The sequence below is a fragment of the Coptis chinensis genome, chromosome 4, assembly GCF_015680905.1.
Source record: "Coptis chinensis isolate HL-2020 chromosome 4, ASM1568090v1, whole genome shotgun sequence".
In the NCBI taxonomy this organism is placed as follows: Eukaryota; Viridiplantae; Streptophyta; class Magnoliopsida; order Ranunculales; family Ranunculaceae; genus Coptis; species Coptis chinensis.
The window spans coordinates 71,782,000-71,797,746 of NC_141459.1; the positions used below are offsets into that span (position 1 = coordinate 71,782,000).

Genomic DNA, 15,747 nt, shown 5'->3' on the forward strand with positions numbered 1-15,747 from the left:
TTTATTTCATAACAATCTCTATAGGCAAGATATTGCCCATTAACAGTGATGAACAAAGCCCAGTCATGCCTTTTGTGATGGATTCATAAGGCTATTTTCGCCTGCTGGCTTAAAAACATATGGCACTAATTTGCCAAACATAAACATTTAGCTTCCAAAAGTCCTACGTGTGTCTTGTAGGGTGGCGTTGGTTTGATATGGTCGAGCTATGCCAAATAATTGTGGGGGGAGAAGGGCTAAAAGAGGTTGTAACAGGTTAACTTTATGTAGTGTGAAGGGGAGACATATTTTTAGATCAATGACAAACTTGTAATAATTTTTTTTTTTTTTTGTCTACCCAACACAAAATGGAAGGTGCTTGTAGCGGAAGGGAAAACTTATTATTAATAGAGTCAAGCAAGGCCAGTTACAATAGCAAAGGTCCCCACTATGACAACTAAACATTAAAGAACCACCTCAAATGGCAAACTTGTAATAAATCTTTTTTTTTTGTCTACCCAACACAAAATGGAAGGTGCTTGTAGCGGAAGGGAAAACTTATTATTAGTAGAGTCAAGGCCGAGGGGAGACATATTTTTAGATCAATGACAAACTTGTAATAAATTTTTTTTTTTTTTGTCTACCCAACACAAAATGGAAGGTGCTTGTAGCGGAAGGGAAAACTTATTATTAATAGAGTCAAGCAAGGCCAGTTACAATAGCAAAGGTCCCCACTGTGACAACTAAACATTAAAGAACCACCTCAAATGGCAAACTTGTAATAAATCTTTTTTTTTTGTCTACCCAACACAAAATGGAAGGTGCTTGTAGCGGAAGGGAAAACTTATTATTAGTAGAGTCAAGGCCGATTACAATAGCAAGGGTCCCCACTGTGACAACTAAACATTAAAGAACCACCTCAAACTCACGTAATTCCAACCATTCAATCTCAACCTCAAACCTAAGATATCATACCAAGTGTCCAAGCCTAAGATATGTGTATCAATTATCAATTATGTGGCACAGATGAATCCAACCACATCACCTAACCAACAAAATAGGCCAATGATAAATAAAGGGAAAGGAAATTATAGGGTAGCACAATGTGTTACACTTGAAGCATAACATAAGCCAAAGAAAATAAAACACCTGGAAAACAACCTAGGCAATTGTCAAAAGTGGTATACCAATAAAAAAAACAAGTTAGGGCAATGGCAAACTTATAATAAATCTCTTTTTTTTTTGTCAGCCCAACACAAAATGGAAAATGCCCATAGCAAATACCAAAAACAAAGCATTTTCCTTCCATATACATATACCCACCCTAAACCTCCACCACCGCAAGCTGCTAAGCTAGTTGTCCTCCTCTCTTTTCTTCTAAAAATTTGGTATCTCTCTCTCTCAATTTCTTGTTTTTGAGATTGATTTCTCTTAGAATTTCATGAAATCTGAACTCTATTTTTTAATCTCTTATTGATTTAAGTACAAGTGAACTCTATTATGAAAGGAAAACTGACTGATATTGATGGAATGATGGGTATATGTGTGGACAATCTTTGATAAAATTGTGGCATAGTATAAGATGTTTTCCTATATTAACATGAGAGTACCCACTTTGTTTCGTGAATTGGAAGTTCATAAAGTTTTATCTTAATCAAAATTTGCATTTTGAGATTAAAGTTTTTAATTATTATCTAATTTTTATTTGGCAAAAAAGATGAGCTTTATATAAAAGGGAAAAGGAGATAAAGAAAAGAAGAAAACTACTGTAGCGGTGCTGGTGTTTAGACGAAGAAGACAATGGTGACGTGGTTTTGGACTTCAGTGATCCCTCATTTCGACTGCATGTTGTGTCACCTGCTCACCGCTATTTTCTTTTGGTTTTTCCTGGCCTATCAGTTGTTCTAGTATTTGGTCTTACCATACACGTTCCTTAGCCTTATTAGTATGTGTTACTTCATATTGTAACACCATGTGTTACGCTAGGACACATAAATAAAAAATGTAAAGACGGTCAAAAACAGGGAGGCAATATTTATTAATTAGAACCCCAAAGTGATTTCCTTCTATACCCAAGAATATATCGGAGGATGGTGATGAACCATGATAGACGATATCCAAGAAAAAATACAAACCACAATGGCTGCTGCAGGACCACTCTCCGCCATCCACAAGGGCACGAAAACCTCCACCACATAAGAAATGAATATCCTGTTACTTTTGTTGCAAAATTGGAAAAACCGTGTCATAGCCCGATTTTCTAAACAATTACAAAGTGAATATTTGAAATATAAATATCTCAAACATCCCTATGTTCAATTGTCTAAAAACCCAAGCTATGACGGGGTGAATACAACTCATGCCAAAACCGAAAACCCACATCATAACATAATCAACTTAACAGCAAAATATCTCCATAATTTCTCAATTTCATCACTTTATTAAAAGACTATCTTCCGTCCAAAAACCATCAAAACAAACTCTAAGAATAAAAGGTCTTCAACATTGTATTCTTATGTCATATGAATATGTAACTACGTTATTACATACTTCCAAAAAGATCAGACCTATTAAAAAAAAACTCCCGGATTGCTCCAGAAACAAATCCAAATCAAACGTCGTGGTTCCACTGCCTTCCACCTATGTTCCCAAGAACACACTCACGTTGCCAAAACAAAGCAAACATGGGTCAGCAAAATGGAATTTGCTGATATGAGTAGACTAACCACATAAAAACAATATCATACTTTAACCATCCAAACAATCACTTTATATTTTCCCATAACTTAATCCTTTTCAGCTTGGGAGACAGATAGTTCCGTCATTTCAACCGGCATAGTTTCTTCCCAAACAAGACTTCTATTATATTAACTCATTATCATAACTCGTTTTAATAACTAGGTAACTGAATTAAAACTTACCGATATCCACTTCTGGATAAGGGTAGGACCGCGTCCCTGCACAAAATATTATTAAGTCCTACCCTCCTGGAAAAGAAAGTTAGTAATTTTATATAACATATGTACATATCCTATAGGTATGCAAATGTAAGTCCAAGCACACCCGTACAATCAATGAATACAACTAACCCGCAAGGCGAATACCTTAGTTCCTCTCTAGGGCAGTCCAAACAATCTAGTCATTCATGACACGTTCAATGAATATCCGGGTCATTCATGGCATAGTCAATGAATACCCAATTATAATGCTAACGGGTCATTTATGGCACATTCAATAAATGCCCACCTATCACATGACATCTTCAGTCATAAGACTCATATCCAAAACTTGAGGCGTGGAGAGTTCTAAAAGGGTGCTGTAAATTTGTTTACGCATTATTGAATTTTATTGTATATATTATTTCAGAGAACTAAGGAGTATCTTGTTTCTTGTATTTTTGGTTTACGCGTTATTAATTTCATGGATGTATAAGTGTCATAGCGTCGTATATAAAACTAAAATATCACATAGTATTTAATATACGTACACACGTATATATAAAGGGTCTTAGCCTAAAGACAATCATGCTAATAGCCCTAGACCTATCCTAAAAGACCGAAACATAATCCAACTTAAAAGTCAACTCTGGTCAACAATCAAAGGGTTGATTGGTCAACAGCAGTGCACCGGTCCAGGGTCAAAGTCAACAGTCAACTATGGTCAAAACCCCAAAGACTAAGGCCCAAAGGGTTTAGTCTTTCCCAGGCCCAATCTAACATAACTTAAGCCCATAAAAGAAAAGAAAAAAAAACCCCACAAGCCCACATACTAGCTCAGCCCAAGCCCACCTAAACAAAACCCCACGAACAGTGGTCTTCTTCTTCTTCTTCCTCACTTCAGCAACGCCTCCACCACCACAACAGCCACCACCGGCCACCTATCTCCACTATGAACCCAGCGGTTTGATTCCTTTTGAAAACCCCTACCTACCTATACCAACAAAACACGATTCCCTTATACTGAAAAAAAAATGGGATCGACGCCATTAATGGTTTCTCTGGAGCTTCAACAGCCCCCAACCCACTACGAAATCAACTCTCCAACAATCCACCTCAACCCAACAACAATCGCACAACAAAAGCCATACCAAACAATCATTCAAACACAAAAAAAAAAACATGATGATTTGGTTCTGGTTTGAATGCCATTAATGGCTGTTCAAACCTTCACAACACTCCTACTATAATCCCACCACCACCAATGATCTCGACGTTCACCACACACAGTTCAACCATAATCCAAGAACAAAACAACAATAGTTCGAGCAGGACAAAAATTGTTAACACGCCCACACTCAAACAGAGAATCAACCATTCTACTGATACTAAGGACCTTGACGATATATATTAATAACTACATTGGTTAGTTAAATAATCAGATCCAAAATCACTAAAGTTTTTGCATATCAATGTTTTGACAGTATAACAATATCCATCATGGTTCGAGAATAACAAAACAAGACAGTATACAACTTGTATTCTATTTAAATCTAGTATAGTCAAATTATAGGTTGGAAGCCACCAGAAAATCCAACAGTTTAGTAAAAGTTAAAATATCTACTCACCTTTAGCGCGCTCCGACTATCAACCAGCTACCAGAAAAATCTTCCTTTTCTGTTGTCAGTAAAACCCCCTTTTTTTCTTTCCTCTCTGAAAAACTCTCGCTGTGTTTTTTTTCCCACTCTCCGTGCAAACTCCTTTTTGTTTTAAAACCCCGCAAAAAACAAGGAAAGAGAGTTTATCTTTTAACCTACGGGGTTTCCTAACCTTAACAAAAGTTTATTCAATTTTTTTTTGTTTTACTTATTATTATTATTAGGAAAAATAAAAGAATAAAATACGGGGTGTTATAATATACACACCTTAAAAGGATCTCGTCCCGAGATTCAAGGTAGAGTGTAGATTAACCAAACAAATAGTACGTCAAACAATAAATCTTTATAGATTATAAAATTAACAGATTATATCCCAACCACTAAACTTTAATAATGTAGAACATGTCAGCAGGGAGATTAAATTAAACACATCATTTACCGCTTGCACCCAATGATCATAGTAAACCAATATCAGAAATGAGACATACGTCTATACACAAGTATACACACCTTAAAAGGAATAAACGTAATTAGTTTATTCAATTGTCAACACTTAAGTAAACTCATTATTTCTCAATTTATAAAAACTCATATTCTTCAAGTTAAATCATACTAAGAAGGCAAGGTAGTTCCTCTCACACCGAGGTAGTTAGTTCCACTCTTAGTATTTCCCAACTAATCCAAGGCGTTTAATAATAAATATACATATAATAATTTACTTTTCAACGATTTTCCATGTCAAAACTATTTGTTAAAAAAAGCTCATATGTTTCATCATTATCTTAGTGTTTACAAATATATCCACATTTCTCTTAGTGGATCAGTTATACTTTAGATCCCCCTAGAGTGTAGAAAGATCTCCTTTTGTTACTTATGGTGGAATCCTATCTATGTAACTTTATATTAATAATAATATATTCACATTTTGCCTGCAAAAAAAAAAAGCCCCCAAAGCGATTTCCTTTGATAAATTCCAGAGTTAAAACACTCCTACATTAATAGAGAGACTTGGTATAATATGACCATAGTACAAAATATCACGATATATCATGATATAGCATGATATCTATCGAGATTTCAGCAAGAAGTACATAAATATCACGATATGTTTAGAGATATATAAGACTGCAAATATTGGCGATATTCGTGATATTTGGAGATATCTGGCGATATTTTCTTTAGGTAACAATTTTATTTAATATTTACCATTATATTTCAAATAAATATAAATGATATATCGTGATATATCAAGAAATGTTCATAATATCTGTAACGCCCGTATTTAAAATACGTATTTAGTTATTAATTTATTAATTTATTTATTTATTTAAAATTCGCTAGATTGGATTTGGGATATGTGGGCCTGCTTTCTGGGCCCGAGTATGTGTTGGGCTTGGGTTTCAAACCCAAGTATATAATCACATTGTTTTAGAGAATAGGGTTTTTAGAGAATAAAATAAAATAAAAATGGAGACAGAGATAGAAGCTGGATTGCTAGAGCAAGGGAGCGCGACGGTTCGGACGATGAGGGATTCGTCGAGTTTTAATACAAGTGAGTAGTTTAGTTTTCATTTCACGTCGATACACGGAGATAACTTTAACTTTACTATAGTACAGTGTTTCCGTTCATTTTCTGCTCATTCCCTTCAGTTAGTAATCTTCTCGTTAGTATTAAAAAAAAAAAAAAAAAAAAAAAAAAAACTGGTTAGATTGTAGGACTGTCGAAACTCTTACGGGGCTGTTAATGGTGGCTAAAGTCCCAAAGTAATGAATCCTCCTCTGTCCGGTTTTACTGTGATAATGTGGGGGTATGGATATATTATTTTGAACTGTTATTTGGTGTTTTTGGTGGTTGAACTGTCGGGGGGCTATCGAGATTGAAATGGGTGGTCGAACTGTTGGGTGGTATGGGAATAGTGTGGGTTTTGATGTTAGTTGTTGATGTCGGGGCAGTTGAAGCTTGGAAGGCGTTAATGGCGCCGGTGGAGAGTTTTGAGAAAAACTCAGTTGGGCTGTTTTTGGGTTTAATTGGAGTGTGGGGCTTTTATCTAGACTAGTTTATAGTTGATTGTAGTGTGTGGGCGAGTGTTGAGGTATGGGGCTGTGGAAAGCTGTAAATCCAGCGTTAATGGCGGCGAAAATCAGATCTAGATTTGATGAAGGGGGATCGAGGTAATGAATCGAGTTTTTTTGTGTATTAATGTTGTTTGGTTTGTGATAAGGAGGGAAACCGCTGGATTGAAATGCGCGGAGGAGTGGAGATTGTGGTGGCCGAAATTTGGGCTTGTGGTGGAGGAAGAGAGCTGGTGAGGGAGATGACCGGCTGGGCTTGGGCTTTGGGCCAAAGCCTTTTGGTTTTGTTTGGGCCGAAATCTAATTTTATGTGTTGGGCCGAAATCTGATTTAGTTTTGGGCAGGTTCCTATATTAGTTGTTGGGCCAGATTCTATTAGTTGTGTTGGACCAGTTCATTTCTTTTTTGTTGGACCGGTCCATATGACTTAAAAATGGGTCCAATGGGTCTTTCCACATTTAGACTTTTGGGTTATAAGGTTTGGGGTTTGGGCTTGGCTAGTGGGTCCGAACCATGACCTTAGCCATGAGCCCATGAACCATGCACATTTGCCCTTAGCCATGAACCATGGCTATGACCATGAACCTGTTGAACATGGAAACAACAGTTTGACTTTGACAATGATGTATTAACTTTGACAATGACGTATTGACTTTGACTTTGACCGTTGACCGTGGAATGTTGACTTTTTCCAGTTTTTCACATATTTAAGAATATGGACAAATGTAGTAATAAAATATTATCGAAAATTGTATTACTTTGTTTGTCATTATCTAATTAAGATTTGACGTGAGTAGTGTGTAAAGCATATAAATATTGACACGTAACAAGACGGGAATTCTTATAAGACTTGTGATTTGGACTCGAATAATTATGCGTAATATTTGGACTTGAGTTGTTCTTTCTTTTAAAGTCATTTCAGTTTGATATTTGGTGGAATGGACTTATATATTTTGAGTATTTATATACTATTTATATTGTGTACAAATGGAAATAATGCGTGCCTTTGATGGTGAATTGAGTTCACATAAATATATTGAACGAATATATTACATGATTGATTACTATTATGAGTTGCTACTTAAATGAATGGTAGTATTTATGAAGGCTCGAGATATTCCATATGGTGTAGTGCAATATATGATTGACACGTGAAATAATAGGTTTTGAGATTTGATATAGAGATACTTGGATATCGTGCAATGAATAGTATTGGCACGTGATCATGTGAATTGTATTATAACGAGAAACGTTGAGCTTCAGTACAATTAAGTATACTGGCATGAGATAGAATAAGAATTATTCTGAGATATAAATATATGACACTAGAATAAATTATGTAACGAAAATCCTAGAACCTAGCTACCACAACTCATGTGATTTGGCCCTTGTGATGGGCATATGTGATATGATTGGTCCTTTTGGCGTTTCAGTGAATTTGAATGGCCCTTCTGGCGTAAGTAATGTGATTGGCCCTTCTGGTGTTTCAGTGAAGCTGAATGGCCCTTCTAGCATAGCCGAATGGTGACATGATTATTCCGTTCGCAAAATTAGAACGAGATGTGCGATATTTTATGCCGAATAATGGCAGTACTTACATAATGGCTTTCGTGTGAAGGTTGCCTAGTGTGCGACATCCCGCTCAGGGTAGTTACGCACGGAGTGGTTCATTATGTAAGGGGAGGCATGTGGATGTACATGTTCGGCGTTGGGAAGCGATTGTGGTAGCTAGGGAAACTAGGTAAGACATAGATCTGACATGATTTTAGGGGCGAAAGAAAGCCTTAAATAATATAATTATGGTAATATGTGGGTTATTGATATACCTTTAGATAGATGATTGTATATGGTTTTGCAGAAGGGTGGGTCAAACTAATTACTTGTGCAGAGATGACCCACTCTGTAATTGAGCATGAAATGCGGTAAGTATAAAATATGCTTGGGTGGTTAGTAGTTTAGTTAGAACCTAAAGCGCCTCAGTGGAGGAACTACATGTCGTTGTATTATTGTTGGGAAGCTAAGGCGCCTCAGTGGAGGAACTACCTACTTTAATTATTGTACTTAAGGATGTCGTATTAGTTGTTGGAAGTTAAGGTACCTCGGTGGAGGAACTAACTGCCTTATGGATTGTGTATATATATGTATAAGTATATATTTTATTTTAGGGCTACTCACACCAGCATTGTTATAATGTTGACCCGATTTGCATGTTTGCTTATCGGGTATGTTCATTAAATGAACATAGTTGATAAGTCTTGACATGTTTAGTGTTGAAGAAGGTTGGTTGCTGCTTGTGGTTTGCGTTAGCGTTGCATTTTAGGATATGTTTTGTTTTCCCTTGAGGTGATATAGATTTTTAGTCTAGACAATGTTTTTGGTATTTTCATTTGTAATTTTAATTAAAGAGTTGTTGAAAGGAGATTTGTAACCTAATCTTATTTGCGAATTTTTTAATGAAGAAGACTTTTGTTTAAGTTAAAAATTTTATTGGTTTTTAATTATCCGCATATTTAAACTGTTTATGGGTTTTTGGAAGTGGATAGTGCATCACACCTCGAAGATCGAAGAGTCGGGATATAATGTTGTTTTTTCCGAATTCTGTCGAAATTCGGGGTGTGACAATATCCATGATATTTGTCGATATTTTAGATATATCCACGATATTTGCATATGAAACAAAGTAAAATATCTCCAAAGAGAGGATATATCCACAATACATATCAAGAAATTGAGTATTGATAAATACACATATCCCAATATTTAACACTATGGATGTGATTATACCCCAACTATAATTCTAGCACAACGCTCCCATTCTCTACGACAAAACTTTTTTGTGAGAATCAATTTTTTAATGTAAAAGGTTGAAATACTCTCTTAATAGTTTTTGAGTTTCACAAAACTTTGTTTTTTCTATTGATTGAAAAAAAATGTGAAAATATATATTTACACGGTAACGAATTCCATAGATCTCTTATTTTCATAAAAATGTTATTATGTAAAAGATATGGGGTCCCACACTCCCACCCAATTTCTATTTGGACATAGATAGGTGGAATAACCATTATTCATCTACTCTTTTCCTATGATGGTGCCAAATTGCCAATTCCATAAATTTGTTAATGCCATTGTTCCTAGAAAATTGGTGTATATATAATATAAATTATTGAAAACTCTAAATTTCACTTGAGATTTTTAAAATGGGTTTTTTGACTAAACCCCAAAAACCATGTAGCATTTTAACTTAACACCCCATTTTTAAAATCATTTGACATAGCCCCCCAGTCCGGGTTAATATTTTACTTAATTACAATATTGGCCTTCTTCTTTATCAACTATAGAAATAAATCCTTCTACCAAAAAAATTAATATTGTGATAAATTTCAAAATTGGTTGTGTTATGTATTATCCGTAATAACCTCAAATCAACTCAAAAATTGAATCCTCGTCTTGTGCACAAAAGCTTTTTCTTAAAGAGAACATACTATTTTTTATTATTATTTTTTATTGTTATATATTTGCGAAAAACATAAAACATGGAAATATAAAGTTTGGTTTTATTTATTGTGTATATGAATTGGCTTTTACTTTTAATTGTGTCTTGTTTTGGGGATTGGATCGTTATTTTTTAGGAATTAATTTTCATCGTTGATGATATCAATCTAGGGGTCGAGGTGGGTTATTTTCATTTTGGGTATTTTAGGTTTTGGTCTTCCTAAATAATGGGTATTTAGAGTTTGGTCCTCACTAATCGACTTATTAGGCTTTGGTCCTCCTAAATCGTCTTAAATGTTTGTAGCCGTTAGTCAAAATGATTTAGGAGGACCAAAGCCTAATAAGTCCATTAGTGCAGACCAAATCCCAAATACCAATTATTTATGAAGACCAAAACTTAAAAAAATGATGAATTATATTTGAAAGTGGTTTATTTCTTCACTTATTTTCAGCTAGATTACAAGAGAAGAGGTGTATATAAGAAAGTGTCCCTTATTCAATACATCAAATGAGTTCTTACATTGCTTACCTTAGTGATTATGGTGAATGATGAACACCTATTACTTTAGGAGAAACTCACTAAGGTAAACAATGTAAGAACTCATTGCTGCACTGAGTAATTAACGCTTTCTTATATGCACTCCTTCTCTTGTAATCTAGCTAAAAATAAGTGAAGAAAGAAACAATTTTCAAGTATAATTTATCATTTTTTAGGTTTTGGTCTTCTTTAATAATTAATATTTGGAGTTTAGTCTGCACTAATCGACTTATAAGGTTTTGGTCTTCCTAAATCATTTAGTTAAGGGTTATTCAAAACCATTTAGAAAAACTATAAACTAATATCTATTATTTGTTTAAGAGGACCAAAACCTAAAAGATTTTTTCGTGTTTTTTTCTTCATAGACGGGAGAGCTAAGAGTTGTCGAACAATAACCCTTCCACAGAATACCTACGCAAACGCAAGGAGAGACTTATTGCTCCAAATCACAAGGCCACCATAGCAAAGGGGGCCACCCTGACAACTCAAACAAACACCCGTCAACGTTCAACCACACATTCAATCTCAGCCTCAAAACTCAGATATGATACCAGCCTAAGATATGCGAATCAATTTTGTGGCACACATGAATCCACGTCACCTAATTATTATTCAAAACCAACAAAATATCTGCAGGCAAAGTTTATCAGCCTCACCACAAAACTACACGTGGATAGTGAAACAAGATTTTTCATAAACTGAAAAGACAAAAGTATCCCTATATCCTCAATCTCCTGGACTCAAACTGATATCACAAAGGCTATTTTCGTCTGGAGAAAAAGTCTGCGGCATCTTATTCCAGCCAAGTTTCTTGTTTTATAAACTACAGAAAGAACATAAATTTTTTAAAAGAAAAAAAAAATGATAAAAGAATGTGATCTATGCAATTTACCTGCTAAGATGTATTGTGAATCAGATCAAGCTAGTTTATGTTGGAACTGTGATTCAAAGATCCATTCTGCAAACTTCCTCGTCGCGAAACATACAAGAAGTCTTCTATGTCATTTATGTCAGTTTCCAACATCATGGACAGCTTCTGGACCGAAACTTGGTTCTACGGTTTCGATGTGTGAAGTTTGTGTTGTTAGTAATGGTAACAGAATAATTCAAAGGGATCAGGAGGAAGAAGAAGAAGAAATTGAAGAAAGTCAAGGTGGTAATGAAGATGAGGAAGATAGTGTTAGCGATGCGGAGAACCAAGTGGTTCCACGTCAATTAAATTGGAGTGGTTGTTCTAGTACTAAAGAAGAAGAAGAAGAAGAGGAATCAACATCGTCCTCGTCAGTCAGAGAAACTGCTGGTGTTTCTTTGAGAAAACGGATGCGTGATGATGAAGATCTTGAGGAAACAACATCTGTCCATTGTTTCTTCAAGCCGTTGAAAGATCGGAAGAGAGAGGAGTTAGATTTATCAACGTTATGTGAATCAGATGGGGATGCACTAGTTAGCTCTCTCAGAAAATTTCATCATGAAATATTAACAGGATATGTTAACACAAATCTTGAGCTATGAAAAAAAGAGGCCGGATTTGTTGTTGGTGTTGAAGTAATTTTGTAAAGTTAAACTTTGTTTACTCTCGAACAAAGAATTAACATATTAGATCGGTGAATATATCTTTTTTTTCCCTTGATAACAATATTGGATTCTTGATTGAAACATTTTATTTCTGTAGTTTATTATTAGAGTTGTTTGTTGTTATTTGTTACATAAAATATAAGTAATTCAGATCAGAAATGCATCACCGTTATCATCTTGCCAAGTTAGTGTAGCAATTACAAAATTTACAGCCACAAGTCCACAACAAGAAATGTGGTTGTCTGTGATGGCCATCTGTAATGCCTTTTATATGCTAGGATAGTAGGGCAGACTTTAGAAAGGGGGCGGCTACTCACTATGCCCATGCCGGTAGTCTTTATTCTGGCTTGGTCCAGTGAAAATAAACCTCTGATTCCTCTCCGGCCATCTGGTCTAGTTTGATGCCAAACAAATTAATGTTCATTTGGTCGAGGTATGATGTATGTAATTGCCTTCCAATCTTCAGGATCTGCACCTGCTACCTTATAAGTTCGGCAAGCACTCAAACCTTCAGTTCATCTTGTTTGAATGGTGGGCACCTAGTTGGTTACCCCACAGTGACTGCTAACTCAAGGGTACACAGTCTCTAACCACTAGGTTAGTTTGCTATATTACGCCACCATATGAGGAGCAAAGAAATCTGAATAAAGATCGCTACGCACCGTCCATTTTGTGTTGGGCAGACCCAAAAAAACACAATATTATTACAAATTTGCCATTGCCCTAAAATACATATTTTGTGTTGGCACCACCAACTACATCAATTGTACCCTATTGCAACCTCTTATTGTCCTTATCCTCAAAGACCCAACTTTTTTGCCTTCTCAAACACTCTCCAATTTCAAAAGGTATCAAAATTGTCAAGTCTTTAACAACAAACACAATTAAAATAAAAACACAATTATATCAATTAAAAGACACATAGAATAAAAATGATGTCATTACATATTACATGAGATTTCATGATATTGCTCCACAAATATCAAATTTAACTGATAAAAATTCGAAATATATATATTAATTGTGTTTTTATTTGATGTAATTGTTTTTATTTTAATTGAAATCGAAGTTCTATAAATTCCAAAAACATATCCCTAGACGGCCCAGACATATCACTCTATAGTGCACTGAATCAATGTGGTGGAGTCGTTTAGAACTAGGCTAATCGATGTGGTAGTGTCGTTTTGGGGTATATGTCTAACAATTTGGTGGAGTCGGTTTGGAAATATTTTTTATTAAAACCTTTCGTGCTTGAAGAAATTATATTGAGAATGATATGAAACACAATCTTAAAGACTAATTCTTGAGCGAGGGAGATGAAGATGAAATTTTGGGCAAATAAGGAGATTGCTTCAACCACCCCACCTACGTGGCAAACGTCCATTAATAGCAGTCTCTACTTTATTCGTTTAATCGACAGGGCTAAAACCCAATTTTCAATACCATGGATCAATATACAGGCCCATTAACTCATGTGTTTAAGGCTGAACCTTAACCATATGGCTTGTCACTTACGTATATTAATTTATGTCCAGATTCATTTCTTATCAAAGAGATAATTATCAGTTGAGAGTTATATTCAATTACAATTATTTGAGCTACAAGAAGTCTCTACTATACCTATATAAATACCAATCTATTTTTCATATATATAGAACTACGTTCTTGAGGCTTGATCTCATCGATAATTTGGGTACGTAGGCAACTGAAAAGTACAGTCTCATCATTCTCTTGATCACCATCACTTTTCTCACTACTCTTCTATAGAATTCATCTCTTTCGTCACCACTTTGTGTTTTGATCATATTTGGTTGAAACATAATTGGCGCCATCTGTGGTTTTTATTCAACACCCTCGATCAAGTTCTGCAAAAATTATGATGCATACTCGAAGAGCTCAAGGTCTCGATGAAATTACTAATGATCATCACGAACATGATGGTCAAGGTCAAGTTGGTGATAACGAACCAATCCCTCCTACTCCTTTTCTACAACAGGTTGCACGCGACCCTACTGTTGTTCCACCAATGCGCCAAATTATTCAGCGTGAGGTTATTGCTTCTGACGATTCTCCATCATCTGATGCAGATAATGTAAGTCAAATATCTCGCAAAGCACTTCTTAAAAAGTTCAAGAGTGTCCGAAAACAGAACAACTACTACAAGCGTCGTCTGAAACGACCTATTCCACTCGCAGATGATGTTGTATCTGTCACACCACAACGTAACACACGCCAATGACATAATAGTGTGTGGGATCATTTAAGTAGTGAGGATGAGATTCACGATATTCGCAAGAGCCATTAACGAGTTCCAAGTAATGGGCGCAGAATTCCACGACCTCTGCCGAGAAACAACCAACCCACCGGTCACGTTCTCAATGGCAAGGTAATGCTAATAATCGTCCGACTGCCCAAGGTTCTACAGATTATCGGCAAGTCCTGAGGAATTCTGGTGGCGAACAGAATAATGGTCGCACTTATAATCGAAACCATCAATATGAAGAAACACCTCAGTGACGTGATTCTTATCATTCAGAACAACATTGTACTAAAGGCCCAACGTACCGACTACATTCATCTCGACACAGTCACGATGAATCTTCATCATTTTCTTCTCGTTCAATTCATTCCCATAGGCGTCATCACGATTATGATTATGAGACAGCTGATATGGATCTGATGACTCCTCAACGTGTCAGAGAAATGATTAAAAAAACCCTTCCTGATAGTGATCCTTTTGAATCGACAATAGAGAATCTTGCAATTGAAGATGGTATTTTGGATAAATTTTCTCTCACCGTCCAACGGGCTACCCACAACAAAGATTTCAAACAGCCTGAGTTTGATCAATATGATGATGTCGAGGGATGTCCTATGCTTCGTGTGATTAATTTCACCAACAAACTCGTTTTATCGGGTGGTGATGATGCTTTCAAACGTAAACTTTTCCCTTCTACATTAAAAAGAAAAGCATTGGTATGGTTTAGCAAATTACCCCTGCAATCTAGTCGTCGGTTCAAGGACTTAACTGAAAATTTTGCGAAGCGTTTTCATCATAATCTAAAACGTTCAAATGGTGTCCGGGTTTTTTTCAACATCAAGCAACAGCATTATGAAACTCTCCGTAGTTTTGTCACTCGTTTCTGCCAAGCTGCAGCTGAGATTTCCGAGCAATCCGATCTAATGGTGGTCTACGCTTTTAAAGAAGCTATCTTGTTTGATAAAGACGAGTTGTACAACTCTCTTGTTCAGGACATTCCATCTTCCCGACGTGCATTATACCAGCGAGTTCAACAATTTATCAATGTTAAGGATGACACGACTCTTCGAACTTCTCGTGACAAAGATAATAAAGGAAAGGATTTCAACGATCAGCGAAACAAATAGAAGAATCAGACTCTTGATCAACAGCAACTCGGTCAGAAGCCTCCTTATAAGAAAAAAAGGCACCACGAGCAGGACCGGAAAGTTTTTTAATGATTTTGAATTAACT

At 35.8% G+C, this 15,747-nt stretch overlaps 1 protein-coding gene and 1 long non-coding RNA gene across 2 annotated transcripts; both read left to right on the forward strand.

The window, feature by feature from the left end:
- Positions 1 to 1,069: 1,069 nt before the first annotated feature.
- LOC147504667 (uncharacterized) lies at positions 1,070 to 2,002 on the forward strand. Its single transcript, XR_015220430.1, has 2 exons — positions 1,070 to 1,367; positions 1,697 to 2,002. It is a non-coding gene; the product is annotated as an uncharacterized LOC147504667 (long non-coding RNA).
- Positions 2,003 to 11,579: 9,577 nt separating this feature from the next.
- Positions 11,580 to 12,191, forward strand: LOC147504668 (uncharacterized). Its single transcript, XM_086605307.1, has one exon. It carries the CDS (start codon positions 11,580 to 11,582, stop codon positions 12,189 to 12,191), a length of 612 nt encoding a protein of 203 aa, XP_086461433.1.
- Positions 12,192 to 15,747: the final 3,556 nt, after the last annotated feature.

Bases quoted from the DNA above. Each gene is read 5' to 3' on its own strand.
- LOC147504668 (XM_086605307.1), top strand. From the start codon at position 11,580: ATGTATTGTGAATCAGATCAAGCTAGTTTATGTTGGAACTGTGATTCA.